The sequence below is a fragment of the Phoca vitulina genome, unplaced genomic scaffold, assembly GCF_004348235.1.
Source record: "Phoca vitulina isolate PV1807 unplaced genomic scaffold, GSC_HSeal_1.0 scaffold77, whole genome shotgun sequence".
Classification (NCBI taxonomy): domain Eukaryota; kingdom Metazoa; phylum Chordata; class Mammalia; order Carnivora; family Phocidae; genus Phoca; species Phoca vitulina.
In genome coordinates this window covers 1,218,305-1,241,443 of record NW_022589780.1, presented here as the reverse complement: position 1 = coordinate 1,241,443, position 23,139 = coordinate 1,218,305, and the positions used below count along the sequence as shown (strand labels likewise).

The 23,139-nt window shown below is 40.5% G+C and overlaps 1 protein-coding gene across 1 annotated transcript in view; it reads left to right on the top strand.

Annotated features, from left to right (window-relative positions):
- The window catches only part of KIF4A (kinesin family member 4A), a 114,877-nt gene that overhangs the window by 21,369 nt on the left and 70,369 nt on the right, over window positions 1-23,139 (top strand). The window contains exons 8-9 of the mRNA XM_032393880.1: window positions 21,915-22,031; window positions 22,653-22,828. Coding sequence (XP_032249771.1) covers window positions 21,915-22,031; window positions 22,653-22,828 — 293 coding nt within the window. The remainder of the gene's footprint in view (window positions 1-21,914; window positions 22,032-22,652; window positions 22,829-23,139) is intronic.

Here is a 23,139-nt window from a genome sequence, read left to right as displayed (position 1 = left end):
TTCGCGTCCACATTCTGAGTTACCCATTTTAGCTTCAAAGCTTCAATTTCTTCATTTGTAAAATAGGATTTGAATATATACCCCCACAGAGATGTGAGAATTAAGTGAACTCATATGTGTAAAATAAGCATTGTAATTCCTGTTATATAGTAGCCTTTTAATAATTATCGATTCCATCTTCTGTGTTTCCCTTGCTCTGGATGGTGGTTAATAAGGAGGATAGGGGCCTTACTGGTATTTATAGACAAGCCCATCTGAACTAAGAACCCTAGGAGCTGGCCAGGGTGCTTGTCAACATTTGAGGTAGATTTTGAGGGTGGAAGAGGCTTACGGGGTGTGACTTGTCCCAGCAGAATTAAGTTTTCTTTAGTTAACAAAATATCATTCCAAAAGCCAAGCTCCTCACTGTTGGAGGGAATCATTTTCTAACTACCGAGAGCTAAGATAGTTGCTAGCCCCTCTTGGATATTTTCAGAGGGTGGCTATGGCCCATCAGAATTTTGTTGCTTATTGCATTACTGGGGGTAGAGGAAGGCAGTGTACTCAAGTAGATGTGATTTGTGAGGCAAATAAGTTTATGACAAAATCATGACCTTAGATCAAGTGGGAGATGCTGAAGGAAATTAGCAAGAAAACAAGACCTAGGTCTATAGGGAGCAGACTGCAGAAAGATAGTAAGTTTGGTTTTGGACATGTCAGATTTGAAATGCATTTTAGAAAAGTCTGGGAGGAAATGGGAAATTCAGAACTAGAGCTTAGAAGCAGCATCTGGGGGATGCCTGGCTAGCTCAGTAAGAAGAGCATGTGACTCTTGATCTCGGGGTTATGAGTTCAAGCCCCACATTGGGTATAGAGATTACATAAATAAATAAAACTTTTTTACAAAAAGGTTTTATTATTTATTTAAGAGAGAGAGAGAGGGGCGCCTGGGTGGCTCAGTCGTTAAGCGTCTGCCTTCGGCTCAGGTCATGATCCCAAGGTCCTGGGATCGAGCTCCGCATAGGGCTCCCTGCTCCGCGGGAAGCCTGCTTCTCCCTCTCCCACTCCCCCTGCTTGTGTTCCTTCTCTCGCTGTGTCTCTCTCTGTCAAATAAATAAATAAAATCTTAAAAAAAAAAGAGAGAGAGAGAGCAAAGAGGGAGTGAGAGAAGCAGACTCCCTGCTGAGCAGAGAGCGCAACGCGGGGCTCGATCCCAGGACCCTGAGATGACCTGAGCTGAAGGCAGATGCTTAACCAACTGAGCCACCCAGGCGCCCCAATAAATAAAACTTAAAAAAAAAAAAAGAAGCAACATCTGGGCTGGAGATAAATATTTGGAATGTGTGGGTGAGTTTGCCCAGGGAGAGTTGTGTAGAGAAAGACTAGATAATAAGACAGCCGACACTAAATATTAGTCGGGAGTAAATGAGCCAATTAAAGAGGTTGAAGAGGCACAGGAGAATAGTAGTAGCGTAAAAACCAAAGTAAGAGTTTCTAGGAAAGAGGGATTGTCACCTGCGTCCGATGCTTCAGAGTGGTCACATAAGGTGAGGACTGAGAAGAGAGGGGTGGATTTGGCCATTGAGATTTTTGGTAATCTTTGCCAGAGCCGTGTCATTCGAGTGGTAAGGTTGCATCAGGCAGGTGGGGGAGTGACTTTAACTACCATCCATTCATTTACGTATTCTTGTATCCCTTAGCAATATGCAGTGGCGTTTTGCTTTTTCTAAACTTTTCATAAGTTGTTTCATAATGTAGGTGTTCTTTTGTCACTGGTGTTTTGTTTTTCGTTTTTGCTCAGTGTTACGTTTGTGAGATCAATTCATCCTGATACATATAGCTCGGTTCTAAGTTTCTTTTAACTGGAGTCAGGGGTTTTTGTAGTATAAAATCATACTAGTAAGAAGAAAATGATCTTTGCCAATATTTATTCCTCTTATTAATTCTCTTACTTTTTGTTCATTAGAAAGGAGAAGGATGTTGAAGGATACACCGTGGGCTTGTAAAGTTGCTTTCTTCAGGGGGATCTAGTTTCTGATTTGAATTGGAATGGTTTTAGTGTTTTAATATTTGGAATGATAATTGCTACTGGTTTTGGTAAGCAGTATGTAATTCTTTTAGTTCCAAAAAGTCTTTTTTATGCTATGCTTTAATCTCTGAGGGAGATCTTTTTTAAGCTTGAATTGTTTGTTTCTTTCAGCAACTCTGCTGAAAGTGTTCCACTTGGCCTCTCTTTGGCTTCGGGGTCTCCTTCTGTGGATTGTTAGTTTCTTGTGTCTGTTCACTGAGGCTCAAGTGCCTTAAGCCCTAGCAGCTGTGCGAGCGGCAAAGGCCCAGTGGTTTCTGCCCATGACCAGTACTGTAGCGGCAGGCGTGCTGTCGGCAAGCTGCTCGCACCCTGGGGAGGTATCAAGAGGAAGCCTCTCTGCATTCTTGTTCCTTGGTGCTGCCCTTATCTCAAGATGGAGAGGACGCAACCCAACTCCTCAGTTTCTTCTCAGCATTTTCAGATCCAGAGAAACCTGGCATACTCACACAGACAATACCGACAATTTCGACAGGAACTCATAGAGTCCTGCAGGCCAAGCCTTCACCAGAAGCCATGTTCCTATCTTTCTGCCTTGGCTCTATTACATCAGACCCTAAGCCCTTGGCTCAGAGTTCTCGTCTCTTCCAGAGAACAAAAACTCTGCATCACCCCCTTACTATCAGGTCTCAGACCCATCCTGTGCCTTCATTCTCTTGGCTGATTACAGCACACCTGCTGGCTCAAGAACAGAGTGGATGGATCAGATTTGGGACTAGAAGGGATTCGGAGATATCTTTAACCTACCATCTTCCCAAACTCCATCTAAATCTTTAAAATATACTATCAAATTCCCGTGAAGGCATGAGATTATTCATTTTTCTAAAGTTTTCTAACTTCTCTAAGTATTTTTACCAATTTGATAAGTGAAAAATGGCATCTCCTTTTCATTTCTATAGTTATTAGTGAAGTTGAACATACTTGTATATTTATAGACCATTTATATTCTGGATTAAATCACCCATTCAAAGTATTTCTCTCCCTTTAGTCAGTGTGGGTGCTGTACATTTCTTGTTAAGATTATCTCTATTTTTTGTTGTGATTTTGAATATAAAACATATTCAGATCACTGCCAGATAGATTATAAATAAGTTACAGATGGATGACATAGATTATTCAATTGAAGTATAATATACATACAGAAAAAATGTCCAAATCATAATTATACAGTTTGAGGAATAAGTGGTGATGAAGAAACAATATTACAAGCATCCCAGAAGTACCACTTATGCAGCTTCCAGTCTATAGCTTCCCCAGAGGGTAACCTTTGTGACTGACTTCTTTCATTTGATATAAGGTCGCCAGAGAAAATATAAGATGGCCAGTTAAATTTGAATTTCAGATAAACGATGAATCATTTTTAATATAAGTATGTTCCATGCAAAATGATTCATCATTTATCTAAAATTCAAATTTAACTGGATGTCCTGTATTTTTTTTCTTTTTGCTAAATCTAGTAACCCTGACTCAACATTATGCTTCTGAGATTAATCCATATTATTGCATGTAGTTGTAGTTCATTCATTTTCATCACTATGCATATTCTATTGGTGACTATACCACAGTTTATTTATCCTTCCTACTGTTGGATGAGCATTTGGGTATTTTCCAGTTTGGGGCTGTTATGAATAGTGCTGCTATGAATATTCTTGTATATGTATTTTGGTGAACATATGCACCCAAATTCCTTCATTCCTGAATCCTCCTGTAACTGCTACCCTATCTCCTTCCCTTTAGAGCCAAGCTCCTCAGAAAAGTTAACACTGCTTAGCAACACATGTGATTCACTCTTAGTTACATTTTTTGATGAGATACAGGATACGTACAGAAAATTGCATAGATCATGTATATAGTTTAATAAATAATGATAAAGTGCACAGTCATGTAAGTACCACGGAGGTTGAAAAACAAAAGATTTCCAGCACCTGTGTATACCCCTGTCGGGTCATGACCTCCTCCCTTCCCTCTAGAGGTAACCACTCCTGACTTTTGTGATGGGAATTCCCTCGCTTTCCTTGATGGTAGTGCCACCTTTGTATAAATATCTAAGTAGCATAGTTTTGTTCTATTTTTAAACTTTATATAAATGGAATCATGCTGTATGTAATCATCTGTGTGTTACATCTTCCGTTCAACGTTGTGTGTGAGAGATTCATCTATGTTGCATATAGTTGTGGTTCCTGTATTTACAATTCAGTATAGTATTCCATTATATGACTATACCACTATTTATTCTTTCTACTGTTGATGGAGAGTTCATTTGTTTCCAGTTTTGGGGTATTATTAACAACGTCCTTATGAACATTCTTGTTTATATACCTTGATGCATATGCGTAAGAATTTTCTGGGGTAAGAAACAAACTGATGAACATAGGGGAAGGGAAGGAAAAAGAAAATAAGATAGAAACAGGGAGGGGTACCTGGGTGGCTCAGTCGGTTAAGCAGCTGCATTCGGCTCAGGTCATGATCCCAGGGTCCTGGGATCAAGTCCCACGTCGGGCTCCCTGCTCAGCGGGGAGCCTGCTTCTCCCTCTGCCTGCTGCTCCCCCTGCTTGTGCTCTCTCTCTCTCTGTCAAGCAAATAATCAAAATATTTTAAAATAAATAAATAAACAAAGAGGGAGGCAAACCATGAGAGACTCTTAACGATATGGAATAGACTGAGAGTTGCTGGAGGGAAGGTGGGTGGGGGGACGGGGTAACTGGGTGATGGGCATTAAGGAGGGCACTGGGTGTTATATGCCACTGATGAATCACTAAATTCTACCACTGAAACTAATAATACACTATATGTTAACTAACTTGAATTTAAATAAAATATTTTTAAAAAGGATTTTCTGGGGTAAATACTGAGAAATAAAGCTACTGGGTCATAGGGTACACACCCAACTGTCTTACAAAGTGTTCCAAGGTATGAAAGTTCTTGTAGCTCCACATTCCCCAACACTGGTCAGAATTTAAAATTTTTGCCAGTCTAGTGAGTGTGGAGTGATAAACCTCATAGTGGTTTTCATTTTCATTACTTCAGTGACTAAAGGGGTTGATCACCTTTTTCTGTGGTTTTTTGGCCACATACATTTTCTTTCTTTTTTTTTTTTTAGAGATTTTTTTTTATTTGGGAGAGAGGAGAGAGAGAGAGAGAGAGAGTGTGTGTGTGTGTGTGTGTGTGTGTGTGTGTGTGTGTGTGTGCATGAGTGGGGGAGGAGCAGAGGGAGATGGAGAAGCAGACTCCCCAAAGAGCAGGGAGCCCGATGCCGGGCTCAATCCCAAGACCCTGGGATCATGACCCAAGCTGAAGGCAGACGCTTACCTGACTGAGCCACCCAGGCGCCCCGGCCACATACATTTTCTTTGCTATAAAATACCTGGCCTAGTTTTGCCCGTTTTTCTGTTGTGTCCTTTTGTTACTGACTTTAAAAAGTAGTTTTTTATATACTATAGGTTCTAGTTACTGTTCAGTTATATGTATTGCAAACTTCCCCACTCCCACATGTTTTGCAAATATCTTCTCCCTCATCTCTGGCTTATCTTTTCACTCCTTTTTCAGATGATTCCTTTATTTTGTGTCCTGTTTAAGAAATACTTCAGTACTGCAAGGTCTTGAAGATATTCTTCTAGATTATCTAATAGAAGCTTCACAGTTTTGCCTTTCACCTTTAACTCTTTAATTCACCTAGAACTGTTTTCTGTACATGGTATGATGTGGGGGTCCAATTTCACTTTTCCACATACATACCCATTTGTCCGAGCACTATTTAATAAAAAGTCCGCCCTTTCCCCACTGCTGAGCGGTGCCACTTCTGTCATATGTTAAGGCCCAAATATGCCTTGGTCTGTTTCTGGGCACTCCATTTCATTAAGTCAAATTACGTCTTCCAAATCTATGTCCATAATATATCTCCCCATTTATTTAGGACTTCTTTAATATTTCTCAGTAATTTTCCCTGTAGAAGTCTTATACATCTTTTGTTCTATTCAGAGGTAATTTGTATTTTGACAGTTTTGGAAGTGATACATTTTTTAATTTTTATTTAATTCCAGTTAACGTACAGTCATATACTATTAGTTTCAGGTGTACAATATAGTGATTCAACAGTTCCATACCTCACCTGCTACTTATCAAAACAAGTACACTCCTTAAACCCCATCACCTATTTAACCCATCCTCCCACCCACCCCCCTACCCCTGGTAACCATCAGTGTGTTCTCTATAATTAAGAGTGTGTTTCTTGGTTTCTCTCTCTCTTTTTTTTTTCCCTTTGGCTCACTCGTTTTCTTTCTTAAATTCCTCATATGAGTGAAATCATATGGTATTTGTCTTTCCCTGACTGACTTATTTTGCTTAGCATTATACTCTGTAGCTCCATCCACCTCCTTGCAAATGGCAAGATTTCATTCTTTTTTATGGCTGAATAAAAATTCCATTGTGTTGGGGCGCCTGGGTGGCTCAGTCGGTTAAGTGGCTGCCTTCGGCTCAGGTCATGATCCCAGGCTCCTGGGATCGAGCCCTACATCGGGTTCCCTGCTCAGCAGAGAGCCTGCTTCTCCCTTTCCCTCTGCCTGCCACTCTGCCTACTTGTGCTATCTCTCTGTCAAATAAATAAATTTAAAAAAATCTTTAAAAAAAAATTCCATTGTGTGTATGTGTGTGTGTATATATATATACACACACCACTTCTTCTTTATCCATTCATCAATTGATGGACACTTGGGCTGCTTCCGTATAGTAGATAATGCTGCTATAAACATAGGGGTGCATGTATCCTTTTGAATTAGTGTTTTTGTATTCTTTGGGTAAATACCCAAAGTATAACTGCTGGATCATAGGGTCGTTCTATTTTTAACTTTTTGAGGAACCTCCATAGTGTTTTCCAGAGTGGCTGCACCAGTTTGCATTCCCAGCAACAGTGCAGGAAGGTTCCCCTTTCTCCACATCCCCACCAATACCTGTCCTTTCCTGACTTGTTAATTTCAGCCATTCTGACTGGTGTGAGGTGGTATCTCATTATGGTTTTGATTTGCATTTCCGTGATGATGAGTGATGTTGAACATCTTTTCACGTGTCTATTAGCCATCTGTATCTCCTCTTTGGAGAAATGTCTATTTATGTCTTCTGCCCATTTTTAATTGGGTTATTTGTTTTGGGGGTGTTGAGTTTTATAAATTCTTTTTATATTTTGGATACTAACTTCATTGGATATGTCATTTGCAAATATCTTCTCCCATTCCATAGGTTGCCTTTTAGTTTTGCTGATTGTTTCTTTGGCTGTGCAGAAGCTTTTTATTTTGATGAAGTCCCAATAGTTTATTTTTGCTTTTGTTTCCCTTGCCTCTGGAGACTTATCTAGAAAGAAGTTGCTATGGCCAATGTCAAAGAGATTCCTGCCTGTGTTCTCCTCTAGGATTTTGATGGTTTCAGGTCTCACATTTAGGTCTTTAATCCATTTTGAATTTATTTTTGAGTATGGTGTAAGAAGGTGGTCCAGTTTCATTCTCTGCATGTTGCTGCCCAGTTATCCCAACACCATTTGTTGAAGAGACTGTCCTTTTCCCATTGGATAGTCTTTCCTGCTTCTTGAAGATTAATTGACCATATAGTTATGGGTTTAGAAGTGATATTTCAAAAACTTTTTTATTGAAGTGTAATATAAAACCAGAAAATTGGGGCACCTGGGTGGCTCAGTCAGTTAAGTGTCCCAACTCTTGATTTCAGCTCAGGTCATGATCTCAAGGTCATGAGACTGGGGCCCGCGTTGGGCTCCACGCTCAGCATGAAGTCTGCTTGTCCCTCTTCCTCTGCTCCTCCCACCACTTGCCCTCTCTCTCTCAAATAAATAAATAAATAAATAAAATCTTTAGAACTAGGAAATTACATATAAGCAAACAGCTTGCTGAATTTTCACAAATTGAACAAACCCATGTAACTAGCCTAAGTAGAATATTTAAAAATTTTATATTCTGACTTTGTTTTTGGCATATGGAAATAAAATTTATTTTTTAATATTGATTTTGTCTATCTAGGAACCTGATTCACTCTCTTGATAGTCTGTATTTATCCACCTTGCTAAAACCACTATGTAAAAGATTATCAGTGATATCTTAATTACCAAAACGAATTGGTTCTTTCCAGTGCCCATCTTACCTGACCTCTTAGTGGCATTGACATTTGAACATACCCTTCTTGGAACTTCTGTTTCATAAATCATCATTCTCTTAGTTCTTTCTCTAACTTGAACTATTCCTTTTCCTTCTCTTTTGCTTTTTCTTCCTATTCCCTTATGCCAATTATTGCACCCAGCATGATCTCCTCGATTAGAAATGAGTACTCACTACCTGCTGTTAGTTCTTCCTTAGCAATATTGTAGCGATGCGCCCACTTCCAGTCTGTTCCTGCTGCCTCTACAAAGTCCGTGCCTTCACCCTGCATACCTGGTGAAGAGCCTCCTCATACTTTGGCTCCTACGAGGCATTCCATTCTAAATACCATACCTACATTAGCCTCCTTAAAGTACCACTCTGTACATGGTACTTTCCCTGATTAGAAATGATGTGGCACATCACTGCTTACAGGATAAAGTCTAAAATCCATAGCCAGGCCTTCCAGACCCTTTGTACCCTGGTCCCAGCCTACCTCCTCAGCTATCTTTCACAGCTTCCTCTGCCCACACTCCACCCCAGCTACACAGCCTTCACAACATGCCCTGCTAATTCTGGCTTCTGTGCACTTTCAGCACAGCCATCTCTTCTCTCCCAGAATGCAGTCATCCTCTCCTCCCCCATCAGACTATCTACAATAGAGCCATCTTTCCAGGTCCAACCAGAAGTCTTAGATTTTCAATGTGGCCCTTGAAACCATTTCATCTTCTAATGTATTTTTTTCTCCTTGAGATTGTATAGTACCAGGGGACTACATTGGCAATTTCTGGCCCCTCTAGATTTCCAGGCTTACCTCCCACACTTGCCTACGGACTACAAGGTTCCAACCACAGCAGTCTACTCATCGTTTCCAAATAGCACTCTTATTTCAGATCTCAGTGCCGTTGTACTTGTATGATGTTCTCTGCTGGGTTTTTTCCCTCTCCACTGCCTTGCAAATCTGGTTCCATCAAGTGCCCCATTCTTCCTGTGCTTTTTAACCTCTCCCTGTCTACTGGCTTTCCCTCACCCCTCCCCCCCAGCATAGAAGTGTTCTAATGTATTTTTCCCATTTTAAAACAAAACAAAATCCTTCTTCCTCCTCATACTACTCTTCTTCTCCTTTTACCTTTCACCTTGCCTTTTTGCCAGCCCTCCATCCTCATCTCATTGCACCTGTCCCTGCTGAGGTCACCCAGTGACCTGAAAGACTGGATCCATTAGGCTCTTTTTAGTCATTCTCTTACGTGGTGACTCCACAGTGTCTGGCACCCTGCCCCTTCATCTGGACAGTCTCCTTCCTCCCTCGGATCTGTGACACTGCCGTCTCCTGGGTGTCCTCTTTTCTGAGGACTCTCAGGCTCCTCTTCTTTCATCCACCCATACCTGCAACAGCCCAGGTTCTGTCCTGCAATTTTTTTCTTTCTCTTCCCACTGTTCAGGCCCATCACCTTGCCACCTCTGCACCACCCTAGGTGGTCTCACCCACTTAGATGCTTATAACTCCTGCCTATATCCTGCCCCACCCAAACCTCTTATCTCCAGCCCAAATCTCACAGCTACATTTCAGCCTATAAATGTAGTTGCCTGTGGGGCATCTCATGGATGTCCCATAGACAGCTCCCATTCCACATACCTAAAACTGAACTCCTCATCTCTCCCTGCCTCTGTTAAACCTGCCCTTTCCATCACCTTCAGTATATAACACCAACATCCCCTCAGTCACCCATGCCTGAAACTGGGTCATCAAGCCATGCTCTTCCTGCACTCTGGCTCCTCCTCCCAATCCCATCAGTCGCCAATCTCTTTCAGTCTTACTTTCTCATCTTTCAAATCACTTTCTTTTCTCTGATCCTACTACCACTACCTTAGTTCAGGCCTTCAGCATTTCTTAGCTTAGAGCAAGCTTTCCAACTGGTTTCCCTATCTTTTTCAGCCAGGCACCCTTCCAAGCCATCTACCAATCAGCAGCCAAGATGTTTTCCCAAACTGGATATCCCTGCTTAAAGCTCTTCTCATAGCTCCTCATTTTGTATCACACTGCTTGGCATGACCTTTATGCTCTAGCCCTGCCTACCTGGCCAGCTTCCCCTATCCCCACTCCTTCCTTGCAATCTGCTTAGCCATTCGAAGTATGCCAAGTTCTCTCTTCTCTATGCTTCTTTGTACATTCTGCTCCCTCTGCTGGAAATGCCTTCCTTCTGTCTTCACATGGCTAATTTTGTTTTGCCCTTCAATACTCAGCTCCGATTTCATCCCCTTGAAGAAACTCTCTTTGACCACCTTCAATCCCCCACCCCCATCCCGTGCTTACCTCTTTGCTGCACTAACACTAACCCAACTCTGTAATACTGTCATCTCCTAAAATGGCTGACTTGACAGCAAGCCAGGCAAAGGTGTCTTATTCGTCTTTGAATCCTTAGGGCCCAGCATAGTGCCTGACTCGTAGTTGGTCCTGATTGAATGCCTGAGTTCTTCCTCCCTTTTGGTCTGACTGACAATTCTTACTAATATTTCGATTCACAATTCAGATGTCACCCCACCTATGAAACCTCTAATATGGGTCAGTCCATCAGCTGGTGTTCCATAGTGTTTTTTCCTAACATTTCATTATGAAATTTTTCAAAGACACAGCAAAGTATAAAAGATTTTATAGGAACAGCCCTGTACCTAGCATCTGGATTCCACCATTAGCATTTTACTATATTTACTTTATTACATATCTATCCACTCATTAAGCCATATTCTTTTTTAAATGCATTTTATTTTTTTTTAAAGATTTTATTTATTTATGTGACAGAGAGAGACACAGCGAGAGAGGGAACACAAGCAGGGGGAGTGGGAGAGGGAGAAGCAGGCTCCCCACGGAGCAGGGAGCTCGATGTGGGGCTCGATCCCAGGAGCTTGGGATCATGACCTGAGCCGAAAGCAGACGCTTAACGACTGAGCCACCCAGGCGCCCCTTTAAATGCATTTTACAGTAAATTTCACACATTAGTACACTTCCTCCTAAATACTCAAGCATACATGTTATTAACTGGGGTTTAATATTTGTTTATATTTTTTAATGTAGAATTTATAATGAAAAGCACAAATTTTAACTGTATGTTAGCTGGGTTTTGACAAAGGCATTTACCTAAAAGCCTATAACCTAAAATCTTATCATGATATAGATTGCTTCCCTTCCCAGTCAGTTGCCACCCTGCCAAGTCTCACTGCATCCTTTCTTTTCTTCGTTGTAATTACTTGTTTGTTTTTCCCATTAGACTTTGAGTTCCTTGAACGCAAAGACTGGTTCTTATTTTCCTGCCACCTGTGCCAAGCACTGTGCCTGGTACACAGTTGGTGCTCAGTAAGTGTTGGCTGGCCAGATGAATGTGTATCTGCCTTATTCCCGGAATATGAGCACATGTTGTATTCATTCTCTCTCTTTCTCATCTCCCACATTGAAGAGGTTGCTTGGTCATGTCATTTTTATGTCTTAAATACCTTTGACTTCTATCTCCTTCATTCCTTTTCCATTGTTCCAGTCCTTAGAGATCTCTCACTTGAACTATTAAAATAACCTGCTAAATGGTTTCTTAAACACCAGTTTCTGACTCCCAAATCTACCTTCCAACTGACAACCAAAGGCATATTTATAAAATCCAAATTCGATCCTGTATACCCCCTCTTTAAAACCTTTCAATTGTGGGGCACCTGGGTGGCTCAGTTGGTTAAACTTCCAGCTCTTGATTTCGGCTCAGGCCATGATCTTGGGGTTATGAGATGGAGCCCTAGGTTGGGCTCCGCCCTGGGCATGGAGCCTGCTCTACATTTTCTCTCTCCCTCTGCCCCTCCCCCCCAAAACACTTTCATTTGTTTCCATCATCTACAGCAGATTTTTTTTATCTGCCTTCCCTTTAAAGCAGAAGAACTCTTTTTTAAATGAAATCTTACAACAAATTCTAACAGTTGAAATAAATCAAAGAACGGGTTTTATATTCACATAAATTTATAAGTTCAGGTTTATAACATTGTGTAAGTCAGTCTTCAAACAATAAGAATATTAGAACTAGTTTATAATCACAATTTATTTCTTTATATTAACTGGTATATCATAAAATTTTCCATGATAAAAAATACAGTACAACAAAGGACTTGTATCTAGAATATATGAAGAACTCTGAAAACTCAATAGTAAAAAAACAATCCAACTACAAAGTAGGCAAAAAACACAAACGGATATTTCACCGAAGAGGACATACAGGTGGCAAATAACCACATGAAAAGATGTTCAGTATCCTTAGTCATTAAGGAAATACAAATGAAAACAACAATGAAGTATCACTGCACACCTCTCATAATAGCTAAAACAAAAAATAGTGACAGTACCAACTGCTGGCAAGAATGTGGAGAAATTAGATGTCTCATACATTGCTGGTGGGAATGTAGAAAGGTACAGTTACTCTGGAAAACAGTTTTTTCTAAAACTAAATATGTTCTTATCAAACAATACAGCAATTGCACTATTGGACATTTATCCCAGAGGAAGTATATGTTCACACAAAAATCTGTACATGAATGTTCATAGCTGCTGTATTTGTAATGACGAAAAATGAAATGATTGAAATGTCCATTAGTAGGCAAATGGTTAAACAAAATATGGTACATCCATGCCATGTAATACTCCTCAGCAGTAAAAAGGAATGACTCTTGATACAGACAACAACTTAGATTGATTATTGTTATGCTGAGTTGGAAAAAAAAAAGGGGGACCAGTCTCAAAAGGTTACATATTATATGATGCCATTTAAACATTCTTGAAATAGAGGTGCCTGGGTGGCTCAGTTGGTTAAGCGTTTGCCTTCGGCTCAGGTCATGCCAGGGTCCTGGGATCGAGCCACATTTGGCTCCCTGCTCAGTGGAGAGCCTGCTTCTCCCTCTCCCTCTGCCGCTCCCCCCGCTCATGCTCTCTCTCTCTCTGTCTCTCCCCCTTGTGTGCGCTCTCTCTCTCGCTTGCTCTTGCTCTATCTCAAATAAATAGAATCTTTAAAAAAAAAGAAACATTCATGAAATAGCCAAATTATGGGGGAGAACAGATTAATGGTCAATAGGGGTTGGGCATTGGAGGGTAAAAGAGTAGGTATGCCTATAAAGGGTAGCACAAGAGAGCCGTGTGGTGATAGGACTGTTCTGTATCTTGCTTTTGGTGATGGTTACATGAAGTTATACATGTGATAAAATTGCACAGAACCACACACACACACGAGTACCTGTAAAAACTGCTGAAATCTGAATAAGCTCAGGATTGTGCCAATGTTAACTTTCTAATGTTAACTATAGCTGTGCAATACGTTACCATTGGAGAGGCTGGGGGAATGGAGCACAAGACCTTCCTATACATTTCTTTGCAACTTCCTGTGAGTCTGAATAATTATTTTGAAATAAAAGCTTTTTTTAAATGTAGTATAATGAAGAGTAATTTTTTCTCTTTTCCCAAATCTCTAATCCACATTTCTAGATATTTTCTCTTTCTATACAAATGGAAGCATACACGGTAGTCTATTCTAGTCTACCCTTTATTTTTTTCACTGAATGATATATGTTGGAGTTTGTTCCATGTTAACTTACACATCTCTACCATGTTCTTTTTCATGTCTATATATTGTATAGATATACCATCATATTTATTATACCGTTCCCCTACTGATGAACATTTAGGTTGGTTCCAGACGTTTGCTATTACAAACTAAGCTCTAGTGAACATTCTTAATTCTTAGTATATGACATTGATGGGGATTCTGGATGAGAGAATCTTAATTAAGGTTTCGCTCTAATTTTTCCTATAATTTGTTCTGGTGACACATTATCAAGAAAATCCTGATTCATACTGATATGTAGTTGTGAATTATAAACACTTTTTAACAGCCCACTTTACAACCTCAGGATTCAATTCAGTTATTAAACTGATCCAGGAGTTTCAAATGATAGGACATTTAAATCCAAAGTTGTATCACTAGCAATACCTTCCCTAGTTTATGTTATGTAATAACTATAAATGCCTAACAGGATACTTGCAAAGTTTACAAGAAGCACTGAAACTTTTTTTTTTTTTTGAGTGCCATTGGCTAAGTTCTTCATATGCACGATCTCATTTAATCTTTTTTCCAGCTTTAGTGAGATATTATTGACATATAACATATGTAAGTTTAAGGTATACAGTGTGATGATTTGATATGCATATATATTGTGAAATGATTACCACAATAAGGTTAGTTAACACACTCCTTCACATAATTACCATTTGTGTGTGTGTGTGTGTGTGGTGATAACATTTAAGATTTACTCTCTTAACAACTATCAAGTATAGAATACAGTACTGTTAATTTTAGTCACCATGCTTTACATGAGATCCCCAGAACTTATTTATCTGATAGCTGGAAGTTTATATTCTCTGACCAACATCTCCCCATTTCTCCTACCCCTCAGCCTCTGGCAGCCACCATTCTACTCTCTTTCTATGTGTTCAGCTTTTTTAGATTCTATTTATAAGTGAGAACCTACAGTATTTGTCTTTCTCCATCTGACTTATTTCACTTAGCATAATGTTCTCAAGGTTCATCCATGTCGCAAAAGGCAGGATTTCCTTCTTTTTTGTGGCTCGATAATATCCCATTGTACGTATATATGCGTGTGTGTGCACGCATGGAATTCTGTGTATTCATTCATCCATCGGTGGACATGTAGATTGCGAACATCCATTTGGTACTATGCAACTGACCATGACGCAGTGAAGAGTGCATGAATTGAGGAACTGCCTCTGTCTGGTGTTTCAGTACAAACTCGTGTATAGTGGTATGATAACTTGCACAATTTTCCATGCGCAAGCATGTGACCAGGAAAGAGTCTATGCAAAGCCATAACCTGAAAATCCACATTTGCAGAAAAGTCAAACGTATGCACAAATGTTAGAGGTACTTTCAAAGACTGCAGGAAACTTAACTAACCTCACCGCACAAGATGTGTTGGTAGACTCCAGTATGTTGAGATTTGAAATATAGCACATTGGAGTGAGCTGTTTAAAGGCAGTTCTTAAAATAGTTAAAATATTTGTAAATAGTGGTAATGGTTACGCAACAGTGTGAATGTACTTAATGCCACCAAACTGCATGTACACTTAAAAATGGCTAAAATGGTAACTTTTATATTATGCATATTTTACCACAATAAAAAAAGCTTAAAAAACAAAAGGCAAATTACAGTTGCAGAAGCTCTCTGCTGTTCCCTACAGTATCCCTAAGGTTCTGAGGAACACTGAAAACCACTGACCTACGGGATAAATACACACACCTGAGACTGACATATCTGTCATGCACTTATGATCTCTCCCTAGCTGTCCTCTGACTGCCTTATTTGTCACTCTTCTTCTCCTACCTCGGCACATTGTATTGATATTGAACTACCCATAGTTCCTCACAAATACGTGCCTTGACATGTGCTACTTCCTCTGTCTGGAATGCCCTCTGTCTGGAATGCCCTCACATTCTTCTTTCCTACCCTTTTCTCCTCCATTGGCACTGTTCTAATCGTCCTTCGCATTTCAGCTCAAATTTTTAATTCTTTGCTGAAGCCTTCCTTTACCTTCCCGGGTAACATTTACCACTCCCTCTTACAAGAACCCATTTTTACTATACATATCTCTTCCTTTAATGTTATCTATTTGCAATTATTTTTGTTTATGTCCCTCTCTCCCTTTAATTTATGAACTCCTTGAGAGTGGGGATTGTGACTTAGTCATCTTTGTATCTCTAATAACTAGCACAGTGCCTAGAACATTGTACCTACTCACTAAGTATTTGATGAAAAGGACTCAGATGTGTGGGGTGAGAAGAGGAAGAGTTCCAGGTTGGCTGGTTGTTGCATGACTTGTTAGATGGCAAGAAAATGAAAAAGGACAGTGCTGGAAGTGAAATGGATTGGCACTGAAAGATGAATTCTGTTTTGTTCGGTATTTTCATGCAATGCCTTGTGGGCACAGCCTACTGGAGGTTATTCAGTAGGCAGCCAACATACAGCTTTGGGCAACAGGAAAGAGGTCTTGTTTGGAGATGCAGATGAGTAACTCATTCATTATAGTTTTTATTGGAACTCTAGGCTGTATAAAATAACCTAGGGAGAGTATATATAGGGAGAAAAGAGCTCAAGACAGTTTCAAGAGAATATCAACATTTAATGGGTGGGTGTTAGAAAAACAATCCCATTAAGGAGACTGGGAATGATTTCCAATGTACCTGGTGCTGCCGCTGAGTGACCCTATCAGCTCATTTCCATAGAGCATAGAGATTAGGACCATGGACTTTGGAGCCAGACTGCCTATATTTGAATTCTGACTCAGCCACTTCTTAGCTGTGCGACCTTAGGCAACTTCCCTAACCTCTTTGTGCCTCAACTCTCCTATATGTCAGTATAGCGATAATCATACTTTATAGGACTATTGTGAGGATGAAATGAGTTACTATGTATAAAGTACCTAGAATAGTGTCTGGCTTATGTAAACACTATATAAACTCAGCTGTTATTATCACTATCACCATTATTGTCCCCCTGCAGGTTCTTTAGATTGAAGCTTCTTCTATCTTGCTAAGTTAGTTATTGCTTATCTACCAGTACTCTAAAAATATGTTGAAACCTCCTGTCTACTAATAGTTCTCTCCTATGTTCTGTGATCTGGTGGGTAAAGTACTTTTAAAATTCCATTTAGTGGTGTTTTAGGAGGGAGAGGAGAGAAATGCTGGTGGCCAATCTCCTGTGTTTGAACAGAACTTCCTATAATGCTCTGTGTTCTTTTTCTGTGTGAGTTTCTTTGCCACATTGATTTCTATGAAACTATGTCGGTTTTTCTTTTTTTTTTTTTATTTGACAGAGAGAGACACAGCGAGAGAGGGAACACAAGCAGGGGGAGTGGGAGGAGAAGCAGGCTTCCCGCAGAGCAGGGAGCCCGATGTAGGGCTCCATCCTAGGACCCTGGGATAACGACCTGAGCCAAAGGCAGATGCTTAACAACTGAGCCACCCAGGCACCCCGATAACGTCGATTTTTTTTTTATTGAAATAATTTGTGACTAGATAATTACAGTTTTGTGTTTTGAAAGCCTTGTGTCCTTTTTTCCCCTTTAGACGTCCTGTTCCCAGAAAGTTGGCTGCCTTTTCCCCAAATTGTGGAGATCTGTTTTCGTAACAGCTAGCATACTGGTGTATAACCATGCCCCTTGGTCCCCAACAAACAGATCCCCATCATTTTATTTAAATAATCAGTTCTTCTGTGTGTGTCATCTTGAAGACCAAAGCAGCCATTTCCTTACTCACTCACGGTATCTTTTGAGTGAAGAAACTGTCGTCAGAGTGGATTAGGAATTTATCAGGTGCTCTACTTTCAGCCTCACATAGCTTAGTAGATACCCAAATTATCCAAGTTTGTCCACCCTATTAATAAAAACTTATGTGTAGGTAGCACTTTGTAGATCACATTGGATGAAAATATGGTAAGGTATGTATTCCACCTATTTTATGAATAAAGGAAAGTTTCAGTGGCTTGTCCAAGGTCACACATATCAGTAGGTGGCAGAGGCAGAGTTTGAACTAAGATTCTGTCTTCTAATCAAATTCCCTTTCACTCTATCCCTTCTCAGTATTTATTCCTGTGAGTTTTGTGAGCTGTTGCAGTAACAGATCATTCCCTTTCTCTCTAACTAGGTGGACCATATTGATACTATAATATTACTTCTGTTTTTCACCCTATTTTACTCGGCTACCTGCCTTAGGCTCGCAGATATTTTCTTCACCTATAGAGCAGAGTTTCTCAGCTGTGGCAGTATTGACATTTTAGATGAAATAATTTGGGGGGCTGTCTGGTGCCTTGTAGGATGTTTAGTGGCATCCTTGTCCTCTACCCACTAGATGCCAGTAGCACTCACTGCCACCCACAAATTGTGACAACCAAAATGTCTCCAGATATTGCCAAATGTCCCTTCAAAAGCTAAAGTATCGGGTGCCAGGGTGGCTCAGTTGGTTAAGCGTCTGCCTTCGGCTCAGGTCATGATCCCAGCGTCCTGGGATCGAGCCCCGCATCGGGCTCCCAGCTCACCGGTGAGCCTGCTTCTCCCTCTCCCTCTGCCTGCCTGTCTGCCTACTTGTGATCTCTCTCTCTCTGTCAAATAAATAAATAAAATCTTTAAAAAAAAAAAAAAAAAAGCTAAAGATCCCCATTTGAGAGCTGCTGCATATGGAGCTGCTTCATTTCTCTCCTACCTGGTTGTTCTCCCCTGTTACTTCTGTTCTAGTTCTGAAACCTGTTGCAACATGCCACCATGATACAAGTTATATTTCCCTTTTAAGTTAAAATCTCTATTATTTATTTGTTGCCATAGTAAATAAATACCCAAAAATGTCAAATAGTATTCTTGATCCTCTCCTTGTTTGATCTGTTCTCAGTCTTAGAGAGAATACCTTCTGATTTTATAATGTTATCTGGACATTTTTCTCCATACCCCGTCCTCGATCAGAAATTTAAATCTCTGCAAACATGTGCTTCCCAGTCTTTATGATGTGTACTCCATCCATGTTAAGAATTTGTCATTTTAAAATCTCTTAACAACAGGAAATCAAATCCCGTTTTGTGATGGTTTCCTTCTAGAGATTCATTTCCCTTGCTCCTTTCTATCCCAAAGCCCCGATTCTCATTTGAAGAAGAAAAAAACAGCCTCTTTATACATACCAAGTGTATGATTCTTGCTTAGATCCTAGTTGCCATAGATTCTTCTCAGGGTTCATCTAGACTTTTTTATTGTTGTTTTTGCATGAAACTATAGATGGAAGTTTTGCTCAGCAGGTTTGAAAAACCTCCCCGTCTCTCCTTTACATCCCAGATGGGATATGAGCCAATAAGATGGCACAGTGTTCTGTGTGGCTCAAAGGGGAAAGAAAAGAAAAGAATGAACTAATACAAGAATTAGTACAGGTATTGGCGAGCAGCTTTGGTAAATCTTCGCAGACTCTCCTTCACATCCTGGATAGGCTAAATGGCCCTGAAAATGGTATCCCTTTCAGTTAGCAATAAAGGGAAAAGAAAGGAATGGTTGCTTGAGGGAATTGTTTTTGTTTGAGATTGGGGTGATTTGAGCATGTATATAGACTGAAAAGAAGGAATTCGTGAAGGGAAAATAAGTTGAAGATCTAAGAGAGAGGGAGAAGATCCAAGGATCCAGGGTCCCAGAGAAAATGGAAGGAACAGAAGCAAACCAGCAGAGGCTGAAGGGGAAATAAAGGTGGTTATTTACTCCTCTGAAACAAGGAGAGGGATGAATGAACCACTGCAAAGAAAAAGACTGTGAGTTGAGGAGAGGGAAAACCTTCCCTTGTGGATAACTTTGATCTCCACAGTGTATTTGTTGAAATCATCCACTAATAGAGTGGAAGGAGATTTACAGTCTTGAAAATGATGAATGTTTAGAATAGCTGCCGTGGTGAAGTAGGGGATGAGGAAGAAAAGATTTTCAATTGACGAAAGGTTCACCTAAAGTCAGATAGCAATGTTTTATAATGAATGGATCTAGTCCATTTGGTTATGTGACTTTCTTCAGCATTGCAGCCTACAGAAACTTACACACACACACACACACACACACACACACACACACACACATACTTGGTTTAACTTGTGACTGGGAGTTAACATGATAGGGAGGCAGAAGGTCATGGGTCTGGTGAGTGTTTGGGAAAGCCTAATTGAAATGATTGATCACAGGGTCCAGTTTAAGGCCCAGGAGAGAATGATCTACTGGGAATATTAGAAAGTGGCAGGGTGGGGCGGTTGGGTGGCTCAGTCATTAAGCGTCTGCCTTAGGCTCAGGTCATGATCCCAGGATGCTGGGATCGAGCCCCACGTCAGGCTCCCTGCTCCGCGGGAAGCCTGCTTCTCCCTCTCCCACTCCCCCTGCTTGTGTTCTCTCTCTCGCTGTCTCTCTCTCTGTCAAATAAATAAATAAAATCTTTTAAAAAAAAGAAAAGAAAAGAAAGTGGCAGGGTGCACCTGGGTGGCTCAGTCAGTTAAGCGTCTGCCTTTGGCTAGGTCATGATCCCGGGGTCCTGGGATAGAGTCCCACGTCAGGCTCCCTGCTCAGTGGGGAGTCTGTTTCTCCCTCTCCCTTTGCCCCCCCCCCCCCCCGCTTGTGCTCTCTCTCACGCACTCTCTTGCACACTCTCTCAAATAAATAAAATCTTAAAAAAAAAGAAAGAAAGAAAGAGTCAGTAGAGGCGCCTGGGTGGCTAAGTCGGTTAAGTGCCCGACTCTTTATTGCGGCTCAAGTCATGATCTCAGGGTCATGAGATCAAGCCCCGAGTTGGGCTCTGCACTCAGAGGGGAGTCTGCTTGAGATTTCTCTCCTTCTCCCTCTCCTTCTGCCCCTCCCCCCACTGGCACTCACACACACTCTCTCTCTCTCTCAAATAAATAAAGTAAATCTTCTAAAAAAAGTGTCAGGGGTGCCTGGGTGGCTCAGTCGGTTGAGCGTCTGCCTTCAGCTCAGGTCATGATCCCAGGGTCCTGGGATCAAGCCCTGCATCGGGCTCCCTGCTCAGCGGAGGGCATGTTTCTCCCTCTCCCCCTGCCTGCCTTTCCCCCAGCTTGTGCGTGCTCTCTCTCTCTCTGTCAAATAAATAAAATCTTTTAAAAAGTGTCAGTAAATTGGTGGTCACAGTAAGGGTGAAGAACAGGATTCATGAAATGAAAGGATTGTGGGATGCAGTCAGGAATTCTGGAGCTCAGGATCTTGTAGATATGATTGTTTCTGGTTATAGGGGAGTCCAAAGTATGGCTGAGTAAGTAAAAGTTTAACAAAAATGATCCCATTTCTTTAGCATTTAACTTTGTATGAGTATCTTATTTAATTCCCCACTACAACCCAATGAGGTAGGTATATTTGCCTCATTTTAGAGCGGAACTTTACCCAAATCATATAGGTAGTCAGTGGTAGGGCCAGGATTAGAACCTAGGTCTATCTGACACCAAAGCCCATGCACTTAACCACTATACCATATAGCCTTTACACAATAAATGTTATCATGGGAAAATCAGGGGCTTTAGAAGGACCTCAGAGATTATTACAGGATTTAAAAAGCAAACCTTGGAATTAAAGAAGTGGAAAAGAATCTTTACCCTTTCTAAAGCAACAAGAGAAAATGTATTCCTGTGTGGTGTCACAGAAAGAGCATAGGACTTAACTGAAGTCCTGAAATGGAATGTCAGGCCTACCACTCACCAGCTGTTTGACCTTAGACAAGTCAGTGAACCTCTGTGCTGGTTTCCTTATCTGTAAGGTGAGAATGATAGTAAAAATAATTTAGCAAGATGACAATAAAAAAAAAACAGCTATTCATCTAATTACTCAGTGTTAATTTAAGAATTAGATGTGATAATGTATATAAAAAGTAAATATATAAATGTTGTTGTCATGGTGATAGTTATCTGTGTGTATACTTTGTTTCCATGGGAAAGGGCAAGAAGTGCCAGCAAATTCCGTGTGCCTATCCAACATTTAGACTTTTGTCCTCAGAAAAGTGAACAGGATCAAGAAGTTTCCTTGATTGACGATTTATTATTTCTGCAGGCTTTTTATTTTGTGCAGGTATGTGTTCGATGCTTTACCAAACAATGTAAATTTTGTTTCCTGCTATTAGGTATTAATATTAACCGAGGCCTCCTGTGCTTGGGAAATGTAATCAGTGCTCTTGGAGATGACAAAAAGGGTGGCTTTGTGCCCTACAGAGATTCCAAGTTGACTCGACTGCTTCAAGGTAAGCCCAAAGTGTTTCTAAAAATAAGAGAGTAACTCAGAATAATGGTGCTGAGAAGTTGAAGATGGGACAGGCAAACAGATTTTTGGACTATCACATACAGAGCTGTCTAATTGATAAAGAGCTTTGCAAGAGACCTGTTGGCAAGCAGGCTTCTATGATACCGGAAAGATGTCTTCATATATGGCTTTGAGAGCCAAGCAATCTATAGAATGACAACTGTGCTTAGTCCTCTGTCCCTGAAAATGAACTTGATTACTGTTTATTAGTGCCTGTTAAGCAGAATTTCCTGAAGAATTAAAAGCTACCTAGAGGGGGCATCCTAAGAATGTTTAATTCCAAGAGTGGCTGCTAACTTACTTGGGTCAGGCCCCAGTTATTTTAAATTGATTAAGTGCTGAAATCACAATCTTAACAATGGGGACACATGGAATAGGATTCTAAACTATATCATTTACACATCAAAAATCTTAGTGTTTTTCTATTGACACAAATAGGAAATTTGCAGATTCTTAAGAATTTTTTTCTTAGAGCTCTGAGTTTGAAGCCACCAACCCAAATGGACAGCTTTGCTTGCATCCTACTTGTTTGATTTTATTTCCTCCTGTTGTTCTTTTTCAGATTCTCTAGGAGGTAATAGCCATACTCTTATGATAGCCTGTGTGAGTCCTGCTGACTCCAATCTAGAAGAAACATTAAATACCCTTCGCTATGCTGACAGAGCAAGAAAAATCAAGAACAAACCTGTTGTTAATATTGATCCCCAGACAGCCGAACTTAATCATCTGAAGCAACAGGTACAAGGGCCTTAAAATTTGTTGGGAAAAATTGTAAGTATGTGAGTGGAATGATGGATCTTCTGTTTCTCAGCTTCTCCTCTGCCAGAGGTTTAGAGATGATAGCTAAGCATCCTTTAGTTTGGGAAAATCTTAAAGTAATTCCTATTGACATGTTTATCGTCATATGTAAGGTTTGAGGGTGGCATTGGAGATTTTGCAGATAAAGAAGTGAGCAGTGAGAGGTGAGGCAAGAGAGGTGGGCAAGAATCAGATCCTTAAAGTCCTTATATGACCTAGTAGAGGATTTGGAATTCAACCTGAAAGCTGTG